We start from the raw sequence: 20,144 nt of genomic DNA, 5'->3' as shown, positions 1-20,144 counted from the left end.
TGATATCATCTATACTGCACCTGTCACCACTGATATCCTCTATACTGCACCTGTCACCACTGATATCATCTATTCTTCACCTGTCACCACTGATATCATCTATACTGCACCTGTCACCACTGATATCATCTATACTGCACCTGTCACCACTGATATCATCTATACTGCACCTGTCACCACTGATATCATCTATACTGCACCTGTCACCACTGATATCATCTATTCTTCACCTGTCACCACTGATATCATCTATACTGCACCTGTCACCACTGATATCATCTATTCTTCACCTGTCACCACTGATATCATCTATTCTTCACCTGTCACCACTGATATCATCTATACTGCACCTGTCACCACTGATATCATCTATTCTTCACCTGTCACCACTGATATCCTCTATACTGCACCTGTCACCACTGATGTCATCTATTCTTCACCTGTCACCACTGATATCCTCTATACTGCACCTGTCACCACTGATATCATCTATACTTCACCTGTCACCACTGATCTCATCTATTCTTCACCTGTCACCACTGATATCATCTATACTGCACCTGTCACCACTGATATCATCTATTCACCTGTCACCACTGATGTCATCTATACTGCACCTGTCACCACTGATATCATCTATACTTCACCTGTCACCACTGATGTCATCTTTTCTTCACCTGTCACCACTGATATCATCTATAATTCACCTGTCACCACTGATATCATCTATACTTCACCTGTCACCACTGATGTCATCTATTCTTCACCTGTCACCACTGATATCATCTATACTTCACCTGTCATCACTGATATCATCTATACTGCACCTGTCACCACTGATATCATCTATACTTCACCTGTCACCACTGATCTCATCTATTCTTCACCTGTCACCACTGATATCATCTATACTTCACCTGTCACCACTGATATCATCTGTTCACCTGTCACCACTGATGTCATCTATTCTTCACCTGTCACCACTGATATCATCTATACTGCACCTGTCACCACTGATATCATCTGTTCACCTGTCACCACTGATGTCATCTATTCTTCACCTGTCACCACTGATATCATCTATACTTCACCTGTCACCACTGATATCATCTGTTCACCTGTCACCACTGATGTCATCTATTCTTCACCTGTCACCACTGATGTCATCTATTCTTCACCTGTCACCACTGATATCATCTATTCTTCACCTGTCACCACTGATGTCATCTATTCTTCATCTGTCACCACTGATATCCTATACATGCACCTGCACCTAGTGATGTCATGAGATGCAGAAAAGGAGCCATTGACCTCTTTTATTGGAGCGTACATCTTGTAGCCACAGACTATCAGCCTCATGACAATATCTAATATGTGAAACCCATTTTTCTGCCACGGATTCTGCTACAATCTGCGTCCGCTCGCTGAGTTCATTGTTGGTACCGAAGAGCTGCTGTAGGATGTGGTCGCATATTGGGGATACTGCTCCCTTAATTCTGTGTCGTTCCTGTGCTTTGTATGAGCGGCTCCCATTATAAGGATGATGAGTGTTGTGGGTCTTGTGTGCAGCGGATGATTAACGTCTCCATTGGAGATAAAAATGGCTGTGCAGTGATTGACGGCCTGTGTCAGCGATGAGAGATAGGGACGCGTGGCTTCTCTGGCTGCAGAAGGTAGAGTGGGCGGGGGAGGGGAACGATCGTCATTTCATCTTCATTCCCTTTGATCACTTCAAACACGACTTAGATTTGGCCTAATCGCAGCTTAAATGGAGTCATCCGAAACGCAGCGGAGACACCGGTCAGCGAGCAGCGCGCCAATCTACTCCCTCCAGCATGGAGTCCGGATGTAAAACAGACTCCACATTGCCACGTTCCCATCTGTGGGGCACAGTCCACTGATACAAAGCTTCCTGCAGCAAAGGCGTCCCCCCCGAAAGCCGCAACCAGCTGTAATGAATGACAGTGGGGATAATTCACATGTGGACCCGCTGACACGTCCCGGCGGAGTCCTCCAATTCTGCTGCAGATTTGTGTATGCCTAAAGTTTGTCATGACCAAGAGCTGTCACAACACCAACTATATCGATATATAGCCCCCATATGCCCCCCAGTGATGTCATCATTTATAAAGTGCCCACCCCTAGCGATGTCATCATGCTCAGTGCATTCGGTGATGTCATCATTTATAAAGGGTATGCCCCCAGTGATGTCATCAGATACACCTCACCTACATACGGTGATGTCATCAGATACACTGCACCTGCCCCCAGTGATGTCATCAGATATACTGCACCTGCCTCCTGTGATGTCATCATTTATAAAGTGTCCGCCCCCAGTGATGTCATCAGATATACCTCACCTACATCCGGTGATGTCATCAGATACACTGCACCTGCATCCAGTGTTTGTCACACTCCAGCGAACTACAGTGAGAGCCATAATCCACAAATGGCGAAAATGTGGAACAGTGGTGAACCTTCCCAGGAGTGGCCGGCCGACCAAAATTACCCCAAGAGCGCAGAAACCACTCATCCAAGAGTTCACAAAAGACCCCACAACAACATCCAATGAACTGCAGGCCTCTCTTGCCTCAGATAAGGTCAGTGTTTATAACTCCAACATAAGGAAGAGAATGGAAAAAAATGGCCTGAATGGCAGAGTTCCAAGACGAAAACCACTGCTGAGCAATAAGAACATAAAGGCTCGCCTCCTTTTTACTAGAAAACATCTGTGATCCCGAAGACTTTTGGAAGAATACTCTGTGGACTGATGAGACAAAAGTTGAACTTTTTGGAAGGTGTATGTCCCATTACATCTGCAGTAGAAGTAGCACAACATTTCAGAAAAGGAACAACATACCAACAGTAAAATATGGTGGTGGTAGTGTGTTGGTCTTGGGCTGTTTAGCTGCTGCAGGACCTGGAAGACTTGCTGTGGTAAATGGAACCATGAATTCTGCTGTCTACCTAAAAATCCTGAAGGAACATGTCCAGCCATCTGTTTGTGACCTCATGTTGAAGCGCACTTGGGTTATGCAGCAGGACAAAGATCCAAAACACACCAGCAAGTCCACCTTTGAATGGCTTATGAAAATCTAAATTAAGACTTTGCAGTGACCTAGTTAAAATCCTGACCTTAATCTGATTAAGATGCTGTAATGACCTTAAAAAGGTGCAGAGACAAGTGGCTAAAATTCCTCCAGAGCGTTGTAAAAGACTCATTGCCAGTTACCTCAAATGCTTGATTGCAGTTGTTGCTGCTAAGGGCCCAACCAGTTATTAGGTGTAGTGGGCAATCACTTTTTCACACGGTCCTGTAGGTTTGGATTTTTTTTCTTAATAATAAATACTTTCATTTATAAACGTTTGGTGATCTGAGACCTTTAAGTTTGACAAACATGGAAAACAATCGGAAACAGGAAGGGGGCAAACACTTTTTCACACGACTGTATACTGCACCAGCCCCCGGTGATTTCATCATACACATTGCACCTGCATCCACTGATGTCATCATATATCATATATACTACATTTGTCCCAGTCTCGTTGTATCTTCCTCAGTTACTCTGTATCTTCATATTTCTGGTCTTGCTCACATTGTCTGTTGTGAATTCTGTGGTCGAGCTCCCTCCTGTGGTCATGAGTGGTACTTCGGCTGGTTCTGTCTATGAGCTTCCTCTGGTGGATGTTTGTGGGGCTGCGGCTTCTGAGTTTCCTTCCTCAGGTGACGAGGTTAAGTCGTTAGGTGTTGCTCTATTTAACTCCACCTAGTTCTTTGTTCCTTGCCTCCAGTCAATGTTCCAGTATTGGTCTTGCTCTCTCCTGGATCGTCTTGTGGCCTGTCTGCCCTGCATAAGCTAAGTTCTGCTTGTGTTACTTTTGTTTGCTATTTTTTCTGTCCAGCTTGCTATATTGGTTTTTCTTGCTTGCTGGAAGCTCTGGGACGCAGAGGAAGCACCTCCGTGCCGTTAGTCGGTACGGAGGGTCTTTTTGCGCCCTCTGCGTGGTTGTTTGTAGGTTTTTGTGCTGACCGCAAAGCTATCTTTACTATCCTCGGTCTATTCAGTAAGTCGGGCCTCACTTTGCTAAAACCTATTTCATCCCTGTGTTTGTATTTTCATCTTTAGTCACAGTCATTATATGTGGGGGGCTGCCTTTTCCTTTGGGGAATTTCTCTGAGGCAAGGTAGGCTTATTTTTCTATCTTCAGGGCTAGCTAGTTTCTCAGGCTGTGCCCGAGGCGCCTAGGTCTGGTCAGGAGCGCTCCACGGCTACCTCTAGTGTGGTGTGATAGGATTAGGGATTGCGGTCAGCAGAGTTCCCACGTCTCAGAGCTCGTCCTATGTTATTAGTAACTATCAGGTCACTTTGTGTGCTCTTAACCACCAGGTCCATTGTGTTTCTGAATCACCAGTTCATAACAGTACTGGAGGCCCAAAGTACTAATGCTTCTCAATAGAGGGAAAAGAGAAGTTCTGAGACCATTTTTTTTTCTCTGCACTGTGTTTTGTCTTTCTTTTCCCCTAGACATTTGGGTGGTTCAGGACACAGGTGTAGTGATGGACATTAAAGGTCTGTTTTCTTGTGTGGATCATCTCGCTGCAAGAGTACAAAATATTCAAGACATTGTGGTTCAGAAATCTATGTTAGAACCTAGAATTCCTATTCCTGACTTATTTTCTGGAGATAGAGCTTAGTTTCTGAATTTAAAAATAATTGTAAACTGTTTCTGGCTTTGAAACCTCGCTCCTCTGGTGACCCAGTTCAACAAGTTAAGATCATTATTTCTTTATTACGTGGCGACCCTCAAGACTGGGCATTTTCCCTTGCGACAGGAGATCCTGCATTATGCGATATTGATGCGTTTTTCCTGGCGCTCGGATTGCTGTATGATGAACCTAATTGAGTGGATCAGGCAGAGAAAAATTTGCTGGCTCTGTGTCAGGGTCAGGATGAGGTAGAAATATATTGTCAGAAGTTTAGGAAGTGGTCTGTGCTCACTCAATGGAATGAATGTGCGCTGGCAGCAATTTTCAGAAAGGGTCTCTCTGAAGCCCTTAAGGATGTCATGGTGGGATTTCCTATGCCTGCTGGTCTGAATGAGTCTATGTCTTTGGCCATGCTGATCGATCGACGCTTACGTGAGCGTAAAAATGTGCACCATTTGGCGGTATTATCTGAGCATAAACCTGAGCCTATGCAATGTGATAGGACTTTGACCAGAGCTGAACGGCAAGAACACAGACGTCGGAATGGGCTGTGTTTTTATTGTGGTGATTCCACTCATGCTATCTCCGATTGTCCTAAGCGCACTAAGCGGTTCGCTAGGTCTGCCACCATTGGTACGGTACAGTCGAAATTTCTTTTGTCCGTTACTTTGATCTGCTCTTTGTCATCCTATTCTGTCATGGCATTTGTGGATTCAGGCGCTGCCCTGAATTTGATAGACTTGGACTATGCCAGGCGTTGTGGGTTTTTCTTGGAGCCCTTGCAGTGTCCTATTCCATTGAGAGGAATTGATGCTACGCCTTTGGCCAAGAATAAGCCTCAGTACTGGACCGAACTGACCATGTGCATGGCTCCTGCGCATCAGGAGGATATTTGCTTTTTGGTGTTGCATAATCTGCATGATGTGGTCGTGTTGGGGTTGCCATGGCTACAGGTCCATAACCCAGTATTGGATTGGAAATCTATGTCTGTGTCCAGCTGGGGTTGTCAGGGGGTACATGGTGATGTTCCAGTTCTGTCTATTTCATCATCCACCCCTTCTGAGGTCCCAGAGTTCTTGTCGGATTACCGGGATGTATTTGATGAGCTCAAGTCCAGTGCCCTACCTCCGCATAGGGATTGCGATTGTGCTATTGATTTGATTCCTGGTAGTAAGTTTCCTAAGGGTCGACTGTTTAATTTGTCTGTGCCTGAGCACGCCGCTATGCGGAGTTACGTGAAGGAGTTCTTGGAGAAAGGTCATATTCGCCCGTCGTCGTCGCCATTGGGAGCAGGGTTCTTTTTTGTGGCCAAGAAGGATGGTTCGTTGAGACCTTGTATTGATTACCGCCTTCTTAATAAAATCACAGTCAAATTTCAGTACCCCTTGCCGCTGCTGTCTGATTTGTTTGCTCGGATTAAAGGGGCTAGTTGGTTCACCAAGATAGATCTTCGTGGTGCGTATAATCTTGTGCGTATTAAACAGGGCGATGAATGGAAAACAGCATTTAATACGCCCGAGGGCCATTTTGAGTACCTGGTTATGCCATTCGGGCTTTCCAATGCTCCATCAGTATTTCAGTCCTTTATGCATTATATCTTCCAAGAGTACCTGGATAAATTCCTGATTGTATACTTGGATGATATTTTGGTCTTCTCGGATGATTGGGAGTCTCACGTGAAGCAGGTTAGAATGGTGTTCCAGGTCCTGCGTGCGAATTCTTTGTTTGTGAAGGGGTCAAAGTGTCTCTTTGGTGTTCAGAAGGTTTCATTTTTGGGTTTCATTTTTTCCCCTTCTACTGTCGAGATGGACCCTGTTAAAGTTCAGGCCATTTATTATTGGACTCAGCCGACATCTCTGAAGAGTCTGCAAAAGTTCCTGGGCTTTGCTAATTTTTATCGTCGCTTCATCAATAATTTTTCGAGTATTGCTAAACCGTTGACTGATTTGACCAAGAAGGGTGCTGATGTGGTCAATTGGTCTTCTGCTGCTGTAGAAGCTTTTCAGGAGTTGAAGCGTCGTTTTTCTTCTGCCCCTGTGTTGTGCCAGCCAGATGCCAGATGAAGCTTGAATCCCAAAACCAGGGATTCAAGCTTCAGGAGGCTAATTTGCATATTCCAGGTGCCTTCTGGGAGAAGCGAAGTCTCCCTAAGCTAGAAGATCGTTGGGTACAGCCGGGACCAGCTGCTTCGAAAGCATCACCAAACCAGGGATTCAAGCTTCAGGAGGCTAATTTGCATATTCCAGGTGCCTTCTGGGAGAAGCGAAGTCTCCCTAAGCTAGAAGATCGTTGGGTACAGCCGGGACCAGCTGCTTCGAAAGCATCACCAAACCAGGGATTCAAGCTTCAGGAGGCTAATTTGCATATTCCAGGTGCCTTCTGGGAGAAGCGAAGTCTCCCTAAGCTAGAAGATCGTTGGGTACAGCCGGGACCAGCTGCTTCGAAAGCATCACCAAACCAGGGATTCAAGCTTCAGGAGGCTAATTTGCATATTCCAGGTGCCTTCTGGGAGAAGCGAAGTCTCCCTAAGCTAGAAGATCGTTGGGTACAGCCGGGACCAGCTGCTTCGAAAGCATCACCAAACCAGGGAATTTTTGCCTGTAGGACATTATTGCAAGAGAGCTTGGCTGAGTAGATTACACAAGAAGGAAAACACACAGCAAGTCAGCAGGATCTAGGAGTAACATGGCAGATGTGACAACCTACATGGTGAGCTGCAGCATGTGCTACATGTTCACAGATCGACCAGAAGAAGAATCCAATTTCACCTGTCAGAAGTGTAGACTAGTGGCCCTTTTAGAAGAAAAGGTGCGGGGTCTGGAAGAAAGAATAGCAACTTTGAAACTCATCAAAGAGAATGAAGACTTTCTAGACAGAACAGAAGCATCTCTACTGGTCACAGAAGGTGCAAAAAGTGTCAGAGAACCTCCAAAAGCAGATGAGTGGAAGCATGTGACCAAAAGAAGCAAGAAGACCATGGAGAAATCACCAACCACACAACTGAAGAACCGATATCAAATCTTTGTAGAGGATGAAGATGGCACACCTAAGAATGAAGCAATACCAGCAAGCAAAAAAGAAAAGGGCACACAGCAACAAGTGACAGCAAAAAGTACAGCCAAGAAGCAACGAAGAGTGGTGGTGGTGGGAGACTCACTACTGAGAGGCACAGAAGCAGCCATCTGCAGACCAGACATAACTGCAAGAGAAGTATGCTGCCTTCCAGGTGCGATGATCAAGGATGTGACCGATAGGATACCAAAGCTCTTCAGCTCCAAGGACGTCCACCCATTTCTTCTGATACATGTTGGCACCAATGACACGGCAAGGAAGGACCTACCGACAATCTGCAAGGACTTTGAAGAGTTGGGGAAGAAAGTAAAGGAACTGGATGCACAGGTAGTTTTTTCTTCTATCCTTCCAGTAGACAGGCATGGCACCAGGAGATGGAACAGGATCCTTGATGCAAACAACTGGCTAAGACGATGGTGCAGACAACAAGGATTTGGATTCCTGGACCACGGTGTGAATTACTGGTATGATGGACTCCTCGCCAGAGACGGACTACACCTCAACAAACCTGGGAAACACACATTCGCCAGAAGACTCGCTACACTCATCAGGAGGGCGTTAAACTAGAAGAAGAGGGGACGGGAAGAAAAACATTAGACTCGAACAAAGACGACCCAGGAAAACATACTCAGAAGGGAGGTAAGAACATTTCTAAAACAATCCACAGTGAGGAGATTGGAACAAAACAAAATCCTCTAAACTGCATGCTCGCAAACGCCAGAAGCCTGACAAACAAGATGGAAGAACTAGAAGCAGAAATATCTACAGGTAACTTTGACATAGTGGGAATAACCGAGACATGGTTAGATGAAAGCTATGACTGGGCAGTTAACTTACAGGGTTACAGTCTGTTTAGAAAGGATCGTAAAAATCGGAGAGGAGGAGGGGTTTGTCTCTATGTAAAGTCTTGTCTAAAGTCCACTTTAAGGGAGGATATTAGCGAAGGGAATGAGGATGTCGAGTCCATATGGGTTGAAATTCATGGAGGGAAAAATGGTAACAAAATTCTCATTGGGGTCTGTTACAAACCCCCAAATATAACAGAAACCATTGAAAGTCTACTTCTAAAGCAGATAGATGAAGCTGCAACCCATAATGAGGTCCTGGTTATGGGGGACTTTAACTACCCGGATATTAACTGGGAAACAGAAACCTGTGAAACCCATAAAGGCAACAGGTTTCTGCTAATAACCAAGAAAAATTATCTTTCACAATTGGTGCAGAATCCAACCAGAGGAGCAGCACTTTTAGACCTAATACTATCTAATAGACCTGACAGAATAACAAATCTGCAGGTGGTTGGGCATTTAGGAAATAGCGACCACAATATTGTGCAGTTTCACCTGTCTTTCACTAGGGGGACTTGTCAGGGAGTCACAAAAACATTGAACTTTAGGAAGGCAAAGTTTGAACAGCTTAGAGATGCCCTTAATCTGGTAGACTGGGACAATATCCTCAGAAATGAGAATACAGATAATAAATGGGAAATGTTTAAGAACATCCTAAATAGGCAGTGTAAGCGGTTTATACCTTGTGGGAATAAAAGGACTAGAAATAGGAAAAACCCAATGTGGCTAAACAAAGAAGTAAGACAGGCAATTAACAGTAAAAAGAAAGCATTTGCACTACTAAAGCAGGATGGCACCATTGAAGCTCTAAAAAACTATAGGGAGAAAAATACTTTATCTAAAAAACTAATTAAAGCTGCCAAAAAGGAAACAGAGAAGCACATTGCTAAGGAGAGTAAAACTAATCCCAAACTGTTCTTCAACTATATCAATAGTAAAAGAATAAAAACTGAAAATGTAGGCCCCTTAAAAAATAGTGAGGAAAGAATGGTTGTAGATGACGAGGAAAAAGCTAACATATTAAACACCTTCTTCTCCACGGTATTCACGGTGGAAAATGAAATGCTAGGTGAAATCCCAAGAAACAATGAAAACCCTATATTAAGGGTCACCAATCTAACCCAAGAAGAGGTGCGAAACCGGCTAAATAAGATTAAAATAGATAAATCTCCGGGTCCGGATGGCATACACCCACGAGTACTAAGAGAACTAAGTAATGTAATAGATAAACCATTATTTCTTATTTTTAGTGACTCTATAGCGACAGGGTCTGTTCCGCAGGATTGGCGCATAGCAAATGTGGTGCCAATATTCAAAAAGGGCTCTAAAAGTGAACCTGGAAATTATAGGCCAGTAAGTCTAACCTCTATTGTTGGTAAAATATTTGAAGGGTTTCTGAGGGATGTTATTCTGGATTATCTCACTGAGAATAACTGTTTAACTCCATATCAGCATGGGTTTATGAGAAATCGCTCCTGTCAAACCAATCTAATCAGTTTTTATGAAGAGGTAAGCTATAGGCTGGACCACGGTGAGTCATTGGACGTGGTATATCTCGATTTTTCCAAAGCGTTTGATACCGTGCCGCACAAGAGGTTGGTACACAAAATGAGAATGCTTGGTCTGGGGGAAAATGTGTGTAAATGGGTTAGTAACTGGCTTAGTGATAGAAAGCAGAGAGTGGTTATAAATGGTATAGTCTCTAACTGGGTCGCTGTGACCAGTGGGGTACCGCAGGGGTCAGTATTGGGACCTGTTGTCTTCAACATATTCATTAATGATCTGGTAGAAGGTTTACACAGTAAAATATCGATATTTGCAGATGATACAAAACTATGTAAAGCAGTTAATACAAGAGAAGATAGTATTCTGCTACAGATGGATCTGGATAAGTTGGAAACTTGGGCTGAAAGGTGGCAGATGAGGTTTAACAATGATAAATGTAAGGTTATACACATGGGAAGAGGGAATAAATATCACCATTACACACTGAACGGGAAACCACTGGGTAAATCTGACAGGGAGAAGGACTTGGGGATCCTAGTTAATGATAAACTTACCTGGAGCAGCCAGTGCCAGGCAGCAGCTGCCAAGGCAAACAGGATCATGGGGTGCATTAAAAGAGGTCTGGATACACATGATGAGAGCATTATACTGCCTCTGTACAAATCCCTAGTTAGACCGCACATGGAGTACTGTGTCCAGTTTTGGGCACCGGTGCTCAGGAAGGATATAATGGAACTAGAGAGAGTACAAAGGAGGGCAACAAAATTAATAAAGGGGATGGGAGAACTACAATACCCAGATAGATTAGCGAAATTAGGATTATTTAGTCTAGAAAAAAGACGACTGAGGGGCGATCTAATAACCATGTATAAGTATATAAGGGGACAATACAAATATCTCGCTGAGGATCTGTTTATACCAAGGAAGGTGACGGGCACAAGGGGGCATTCTTTGCGTCTGGAGGAGAGAAGGTTTTTCCACCAACATAGAAGAGGATTCTTTACTGTTAGGGCAGTGAGAATCTGGAATTGCTTGCCTGAGGAGGTGGTGATGGCGAACTCAGTCGAGGGGTTCAAGAGAGGCCTGGATGTCTTCCTGGAGCAGAACAATATTGTATCATACAATTATTAGGTTCTGTAGAAGGACGTAGATCTGGGTATTTATTATAATGGAATATAGGCTGAACTGGATGGACAAATGTCTTTTTTCGGCCTTACTAACTATGTTACTATGTTACTATGTTTCGCTCCCGTTCCAGGTCGAGGTTGATGCTTCTGAGATTGGAGCAGGGGCTGTTTTGTCGCAAAGAAGTTCTGATGGCTCGGTGATGAAACCATGTGCCTTCTTTTCCAGGAAGTTTTCGCCTGCTGAGCGTAATTATGATGTTGGCAATCGAGAGTTGTTGGCCATGAAGCGGGCATTCGAGGAGTGGCGTCATTGGCTTGAAGGAGCTAAGCATCGCGTGGTGGTCTTGACTGATCACAAGAACTTGACTTATCTCGAGTCTGCCAAACGGTTGAATCCTAGACAGGCTCGTTGGTCGCTGTTTTTCTCCCGTTTTGACTTTGTGGTTTCGTACCTTCCGGGCTCTAAGAATGTGAAGGCGGATGCCCTGTCTAGGAGTTTTGTGCCCGACTCTCCCGGTTTGCCTGAGCCGGCGGGTATTCTCAAAGAGGGGGTAATTTTGTCTGCCATCTCCCCTGATTTGCGGCGGGTGCTGCAAAAATTTCAGGCTAATAGACCTGACCGTTGCCCAGCGGAGAAACTGTTTGTCCCTGATAAATGGACGAGTAGAGTTATCTCTGAGGTTCATTGTTCGGTGTTGGCTGGTCATCCTGGAATCTTTGGTACCAGAGATTTGGTGGCTAGATCCTTTTGGTGGCCGTCTGTCGCGGGATGTGCGTTCGTTTGTGCAGTCCTGTGGGATTTGTGCTCGGGCTAAGCCCTGCTGTTCTCGTGCCAGTGGGTTGCTTTTGCCCTTGCCAGTCCCGAAGAGGCCCTGGACACATATCTCTATGGATTTTATTTCGGATCTCCTCTCTCAAAAGATGTCGGTCATTTGGGTGGTTTGTGATCGCTTCTCTAAGATGGTCCAATTGGTACCCTTGTCTAAATTGCCTTCCTCCTCTGATTTGGTGCCATTGTTTTTCCAGCATGTGGTTCGTTTACATGGCATTCCGGAGAACATCGTTTCTGACAGAGGTTCCCAGTTTGTTTCGAGGTTTTGGCGAGCCTTTTGTGCTAGGATGGGCATTGATTTGTCTTTTTCCTCGGCTTTCCATCCTCAGACAAATGGCCAAACTGAACGAACCAATCAGACCTTGGAAACATACCTGAGATGTTTTGTTTCTGCTGATCAGGATGATTGGGTGTCCTTTTTGCCTTTGGCTGAGTTCGCCCTTAATAATCGGGCCAGCTCGGCTACTTTGGTTTCGCTGTTTTTCTGCAATTCTGGTTTCCATCCTCGTTTCTCTTCAGGGCAGGTTGAGTCTTCGGACTGTCCTGGTGTGGATACTGTGGTGGATAGGTTGCAGCAGATTTGGACTCATGTAGTGGACAATTTGACATTGTCCCAGGAGAAGGCTCAACGTTTCGCTAACCGTAGGCGCTTTGTGGGACCCCGACTTCGTGTTGGGGATTTGGTTTGGTTGTCGTCTCGTTATATTCCTATGAAAGTTTCCTCTCCTAAGTTTAAGCCTCGTTTCATTGGTCCGTATAGGATTTCTGAGGTTCTTAATCCTGTGTCTTTTCGTTTGACCCTTCCAGCTTCTTTTTCCATCCATAATGTATTCCATAGGTCATTGTTGCGGAGATACGTGGCACCTGTGGTTCCATCCGTTGATCCTCCTGCCCCGGTTTTGGTTGAGGGGGAGTTGGAGTATATAGTGGAGAAGATTTTGGATTCTCGTATTTCAAGACGGAAACTCCAGTACCTGGTTAAGTGGAAGGGTTATGGTCAGGAAGATAATTCCTGGGTCTTTGCCTCTGATGTTCATGCTGCCGATCTGGTTCGTGCCTTTCATTTGGCTCATCCTGGTCGGCCTGGGGGCTCTGGTGAGGGTTCGGTGACCCCTCCTCAAGGGGGGGGTACTGTTGTGAATTCTGTGGTCGAGCTCCCTCCTGTGGTCATGAGTGGTACTTCGGCTGGTTCTGTCTATGAGCTTCCTCTGGTGGATGTGAGTGGGGCTGCGGCTTCTGTGTTTCCTTCCTCAGGTGACGAGGTTAAGTCGTTAGGTGCTGCTCTATTTAACTCCACCTAGTTCTTTGTTCCTTGCCTCCAGTCAATGTTCCAGTATTGGTCTTGCTCTCTCCTGGATCGTCTTGTGGCCTGTCTACCCTGCATAAGCTAAGTTCTGCTTGTGTTACTTTTGTTTGCTATTTTTTCTGTCCAGCTTGCTATATTGGTTTTTCTTGCTTGCTGGAAGCTCTGGGACGCAGAGGAAGCACCTCCGTGCCGTTAGTCGGTACGGAGGGTCTTTTTGCGCCCTCTGCGTGGTTGTTTGTAGGTTTTTGTGCTGACCGCAAAGCTATCTTTACTATCCTCGGTCTATTCAGTAAGTCGGGTCTCACTTTGCTAAAACCTATTTCATCTCTGTGTTTGTATTTTCATCTTTACTCACAGTCATTATATGTGGGGGGCTGCCTTTTCCTTTGGGGAATTTCTCTTAGGCAAGGTAGGCTTATTTTTCTATCTTCAGGGCTAGCTAGTTTCTCAGGCTGTGCCCGAGGCGCCTAGGTCTGGTCAGGAGCGCTCCACGGCTACCTCTAGTGTGGTGTGATAGGATTAGGGATTGCAGTCAGCAGAGTTCCCACGTCTCAGAGCTCGTCCTATATTATTAGTAACTATCAGGTCACTTTGTGTGCTCTTAACCACCAGGTCCATTGTGTTTCTGAATCACCAGTTCATAACAGTTGTCACTTCCAGTCTTGGTTGCATCGTATGTTCTTATCTTTGGTCTTAATTACATTGTATCATCTTCGTGTCTCTGTGCTGTTATCATCATCTGCCACGCTCTGGTCTCGGTGCCGTTGTATTGTATGCCTGGCTCTGGTCTCGGTGCCGTTGTCGTCTGCCAGGCTCCGATCTTGGGGCCATTGTATCGTCTGCCGGGCTCCGGTCTCTGTGCCGTTGTAACGTCTCCCGGGCTCTTGTCTCTGTGCTGTTGTATCGTCTGCCGGGCTCCGGTCTCATTGTATCGTCTGCCGGGCCGGTCTCCGGTCTCATTGTATCATCTACCAGGCTCCGGTCTCTGTGCCGTTGTATCGTCTACCGGGCTCCAGTGTCAGTGCCGTTGTATCGTCTGCCGGGCTCCGGTCTTGGTGCCGTTGTATCGTCTGCCGGGCTCCGGTCTTGGTGCCATTGTATCTTCTGCCGGGCTGCCGTCTGCCGAGCTCCAGTGTCAGTGCCGTTGTATCGTCTGCCGGGCTCCGGTGTCATTGTCGTATCGTCTGCCGGGCTCCAGTCTTGGTGCCGTTGTATCGTCTGCCAGGCTCCGGTGTCATTGTATCATCTACCAGGCTCCGGTTTCTGTGCCGTTGTATAGTCTACCGGGCTCCAGTGTCAGTGCCGTTGTATCGTCTGCCGGGCTCCGGTCTTGGTGCCGTTGTATCATCTGCCAGGCTCCGGTCTTGGTGTCATTGTATCGTCTGGCGGGCTCCGGTCTTGGTGTCGTTGTATCGTCTGCCAGGCTCCGGTCTTGGTGTCGTTGTATCATCTGCCAGGCTCCGGTCTTGGTGTCATTGTATCGTCTGCCAGGCTCCGGTCTTGGTGTCGTTGTGTCTTCTGCCGGGCTCCGGTTTCAGTGCCATTGTATCGTCTTCCTGTCTCTCATCTCTTTGACGTTTCATCATACTCTCTCTGGTGGTTGTGATGTTCTATCATCTTCTGATCTTGGTGATACGTCCTCTCCCGGTTTCCAGTCTCGGTTCCGTTGTATCGTCTGCCAGGCTCCAGTCTTGGTGTCGTTGTGTCTTCTGCCGGGCTCCGGTTTCAGTGCCGTTGTATTGTCTGCCGGTCTTAGTGTCGGTGTATCGTCTGCCGGGCTCCGGTCTTGGTGTCGTTGTATCGTCTGCCGGGCTTCGGTCTTGGTGCCATTGTATCTTCTGCCGGGCTCCGGTCTTGGTGTCGTTGTATCGTCTGCCGAGCTCCGGTGTCAGTGCCGTTGTATCGTCTGCCGGCTCCGGTCTTGGTGCCGTTGTATCGTTTGCCGGGCTCCAGTGTCATTGTCGTTATATCGTCTGCCGGGCTCCGGTCTTGGTGCCGTTGTATCGTCTGCCGGGCTCCGGTGTCATTGTCGTTGTATCGTCTGCCGGGCTCCGGTCTTGGTGCCGTTGTATCGTCTGCCGGGCTCCGGTGTCATTGTCATTGTATCGTCTGCCGGGCTCCGATCTTGGTGTCATTGTATCGTCTGCCAGGCTCCGGTCTGTGTCATTGTATCGTCTGCCGGGCTCCGGTCTTGGTGTCGTTGTATCATCTGCCGGGCTCCGGTCTCAGTGTCGTCGTATCGTCTGCCGGGCTACAGTCTCGGTGTCGTATCATCTGCCAGGCTCCGGTCTCGATGTCGTCGTATCGTCTGCCGGGCTCCGGTCTTGGTGTCGTTGTATCATCTGCCGGGCTTCGGTCTTTGTGCTGTTATATCGTCTGCCGGGCTCCGGTCTCAGTGCCGGTGTATCGTCTGCCGGGCTCCGGTCTTGGTGCTGTTGTATCGTCTGCCGGGCTTCGGTCTTGGTGTTGTTGTATCGTCTGCCGGTCTCCGGTCTTAAATAAATAAATCTTTATTTTTTACATAGCGCTAACATATTCTGCAGCGCTTTACATTTTTGCACACATTATCATCACTGTCCCCGTTGGGCTCACAATCTAAATCAGTATGTCTTTGGAATGTGGGAGGAAACCGGAGTACCCGGAGGAAACCCACACAATCACGAAGAGAACATACAAACTCTTTGCAGATGTTGTCATTGGTGGGGTTTGAACCCAGGACTCCAGCGCTGCAAGGCTGCAGTGTTAACCACTGCGCCACCGTGCCGCCCTATCATCTGCTGGGCTCCGGTCTCAGTGCCGGTGTATCGTCTGCTGGGCTCCGGTCTCAGTGCCGGTGTATCGTCTGCCAGGCTCTGATCTTGGTGTCGTTGTATCATCTGCCGGGCTCCGGTCTGGTGTCATAGTATCGTCTGCCAGGCTCTGGTCTTGGTGTCGTCGTATCATCTGCCGGGCTCCGGCCTTGGTGTCATTGTATCGTCTGCCAGGCTCTGGTCTTGGTGTCATTGTATCGTCTGCCAGGCTCTGGTCTTGGTGTCGTCGTATCGTCTTCCGGGCTCTGGTCTTGGTGTCGTTGTATCGTCTGCCAGGCTCCGGTCTTGGTGTCGTTGTATCGTCTGCCAGGCTCCGGTCTTGGTGTCGTATCGTCTGCCAGGCTCCGGTCTTGGTGTCGTTGTATCGTCTGCCGGGCTCTGGTCTTGGTGTCGTCGTATCGTCTGCCAGGCTCCGGTCTTGGTGTCGTCGTATCGTCTGCCGGGCTCCGGTCTTGGTGTCGTTGTATCGTCTGCCAGGCTCCGGTCTTGGTGTCGTCGTATCATCTGCCGGGCTCCGGTCTTGGTGTCGTCGTATCATCTGCCGGGCTCCGGTCTTCGTGTCGTCGTATCGTCTGCCGGGCTCTGGTCTTGGTGTCGTTGTATCGTCTGCCGGGCTCCGGTCTTGGTGCCGTTATATCGTCTCCCGTGCTCCGGTCTCGGTGCCGTTGTTTCATCTTATTATTCTCTTGTTCTTCACAGCTTCTCGGGAACGTATGAGGCCTCGGCTCAGGACGATACAGGTAAACTTCAGCTGATTGTTCTCTTTTAAGCTGTGAACTAAACCCCTTCTTTTTGCACCAGCTGTAAAATAAGATGATAGGGCTGACAACTTCCCTATGGATAGTTTTCACTTTAGTATCTGGGTGTTATGGAAAAAGTTCTATAAATTGCCAGTCAGAGGATGAGAAAATGTAAGCTCCTCCCCTCTGACTCCTTACACACTGGACTAGACGTTCACACCACACATTATTGATATAGGGATCTTCTCTATGAAATTTAGCAAAATGGGAGGGGAAAGAACAAGGGTGAGAACTATGAAGATGTGCAAAAGGTGAGGGGTGAGAGCGATTCGGACCCTCAGACACCGCCGTGCCTCCCCATCCCCTGCTCAGGGTTTGTGTAATTTCTGCTGAATTTTCCTGATAACTCCTATATGGTTCTATTAATTTTCTCTACCTTTTTGCAGGTCTGATGCGACCGTTGTGATTGACCAAGTATCGGGGCCTCCCAGGACTTTGATGCATTTTGGGAGATGGAGCAGAGTCCATGCATTAATAAATATCCAGGAGGATCCAGAAATCGTGGATGTGAATAGTAGATTTCGTGCCTTGTAGTAACCCGTCTGTAAATACAGCCCCCTCCTCCATGTCTCCTTGGACATGACACCCAGGACTATGGTGGTCTCTAAATCAAGACTTGAAGGAAGACTTTGCCTCCTGCGAACTCATAGTGTGTGGATTTATCTTCTGTGGCTTATGCACTAACACTGAATTAAAGGGACGGCCGCCGGGGGTCAGGACTATCCTCACCAGGAGTAGTTTATATTAAGTTCCCACATGTGACGCCTGATACTTGAGAACAGAAGACTACTGAGAAGTGAACGAGCCAATCACGGGGCAGCGGCTCCACTTTATGGCATTAATACGAGGTTCTCCCGCAATGGAAACGTGTGGCCTCGATCAGGTGATTGCAGGTGATACCTCACTTCTCGGTGCCCAAAAGTGTCCATCGCCTTCTGTCCCATTCATTCCTCCACCTCGAAACATTTGGAACTCAAGGAGGAAGCAGATGCCACAAACATGGCGGCCGGTGCCAAAAACGTGGTGGCCGGTGTTGGACTCGAGCAAAACTACTAATCTGCCTTAGTGAAGAACTGGGATAAATTCTGCCTCAACAATGTGAGGTTTGGTTTCTATATAACCGGGTTAACCTCACTTATACAGCAAGTCACATTGCATCCCCTGGTAAAAGGAGCGGCGGAGGCTCCGCACACCTGAGTCATTGAAAATCCTGCTCAAAAATAAAGAAAACTTGTTTTACGGTGTATTTTATACTGCAGAGATGATATGTCAAATAGCTCATGGATAAATGAAACCAACTGCACTAATTCCTTAATATACATTTATACCGGGAACAGCTTTGTCTTTCTGTATTCCTTCTATAGATGAAAATATTTTGTCTACCTCCAGTTACCACTAGGGGGAGCTCCCTGTATACAGAAATATATAAGATTCTGTCTGCAGCCACCACTAGGGGGAGCTCCCCGTATACAGAGATACATGATAAGATTCTGTCTGCAGTCACCACTAGGGGGAGCTCCCTGTGTATAGAGATACATGATAAGATCCTGTCTGCAGCCACCACTAGGGGGAGCTCCCTGTATACAGAGATACATGATAAGATCCTGTCTGCAGCCACCACTAGGGGGAGCTCCCTGTATACAGAGATACATGATATGATCCTGTCTGCAGTCACCACTAGGGGGAGCTCCCTGTATACAGAAATATATAAGATTCTGTCTGCAGCCACCACTAGGGGGAGCTCCCCGTATACAGAGATACATGATAAGATTCTGTCTGCAGTCACCACTAGGGGGAGCTCCCCGTATACAGAGATACATGATAAGATCCTGTCTGCAGCCACCACTAGGGGGAGCTCCCTGTATACAGAGATACATGATAAGATCCTGTCTGCAGCCACCACTAGGGGGAGCTCCCTGTATACAGAAATATATAAGATTCTGTCTGCAGCCACCACTAGGGGGAGCTCCCCGTATACAGAGATACATGATAAGATTCTGTCTGCAGTCACCACTAGGGGGAGCTCTCTGTATACAGAGATACATGATAAGATCCTGTCTGCAGTCACCACTAGGGGGAGCTCCCCGTATACAGAGATACATGATAAGATCCTGTCTGCAGCCACCACTAGGGGGAGCTCCCCGTATACAGAGATACATGATAAGATCCTGTCTGCAGCCACCACTAGGGGGAGCTCCCCGTATACAGAGATACATGATAAGATTCTGTCTGCAGTCACCACTAGTGGGAGCTCCCCGTATACAGAGATACATGATAAGATCCTGTCTGCAGCCACCACTAGGGGGAGCTCCCTGTATACAGAGATACATGATAAGATCCTGTCTGCAGCCACCACTAGGGGGAGCTCCCTGTATACAGAGATACATGATATGATCCTGTCTGCAGTCACCACTAGGGGGAGCTCCCTGTATACAGAAATATATAAGATTCTGTCTGCAGCCACCACTAGGGGGAGCTCCCCGTATACAGAGATACATGATAAGATTCTGTCTGCAGTCACCACTAGGGGGAGCTCCCCGTATACAGAGATACATGATAAGATCCTGTCTGCAGCCACCACTAGGGGGAGCTCCCTGTATACAGAGATACATGATAAGATCCTGTCTGCAGTCACCACTAGGGGGAGCTCCCTGTATACAGAGATACATGATAGGATCCTGTCTGCAGTCACCACTAGGGGGAGCGCCCTGTATACAGAGATACATGATAAGAATCTGTATACAGATTCTTGAAAAAGATCCACGGACCGAAACGTTGCAGATGGCAGAATAAACTTTGGAGCTGTCTTTTCACAATTGCTGTGGTGCTGTCCTTTTCTTCATGTGCTTCTGGATTTACCTACTGGGATGGATCCCCTGGTGAGGACGTGCACTCTGCTGTCCATAGAGACATTGCCATTATAGGGTGCGGCTTTACTATTTATATTTGATAGAAGAATCTGTCTGCAGTCACCACTAGGGGAGCTCTCTGTATACAGAGATACATGATAAGATCCTGTCTGCAGTCACCACTAGGGGGAGCTCCCCGTATACAGAGATACATGATAAGATCCTGTCTGCAGCCACCACTAGGGGGAGCTCCCCGTATACAGAGATACATGATAAGATCCTGTCT

At 47.0% G+C, this 20,144-nt stretch overlaps 1 protein-coding gene across 6 annotated transcripts in view; it reads left to right on the top strand.

Annotated features, from left to right (window-relative positions):
- ARAP1 (ArfGAP with RhoGAP domain, ankyrin repeat and PH domain 1) overlaps positions 1 to 18,343 on the top strand; it is a 340,068-nt gene extending 321,725 nt beyond the window's left edge. For 4 of the 6 annotated variants that reach the window (XM_069759494.1, XM_069759491.1, XM_069759493.1 and 1 more), the window contains 2 exons: positions 16,909 to 16,949; positions 17,396 to 18,343. In XM_069759494.1, the coding sequence (XP_069615595.1) occupies positions 16,909 to 16,926 (18 nt within the window). In that variant the 3' untranslated portion in view covers positions 16,927 to 16,949; positions 17,396 to 18,343. The remainder of the gene's footprint in view (positions 1 to 16,908; positions 16,950 to 17,395) is intronic. The other 2 variants (XM_069759495.1, XM_069759492.1) reach the window with 2 other exon arrangements.
- Positions 18,344 to 20,144: the final 1,801 nt, after the last annotated feature.

This window comes from Ranitomeya imitator, chromosome 3 (assembly GCF_032444005.1).
Source record: "Ranitomeya imitator isolate aRanImi1 chromosome 3, aRanImi1.pri, whole genome shotgun sequence".
NCBI classification, from domain to species: domain Eukaryota; kingdom Metazoa; phylum Chordata; class Amphibia; order Anura; family Dendrobatidae; genus Ranitomeya; species Ranitomeya imitator.
Note: the sequence above shows the minus strand (reverse complement) of the source record. Positions and strands in the feature narration are given on the sequence as shown.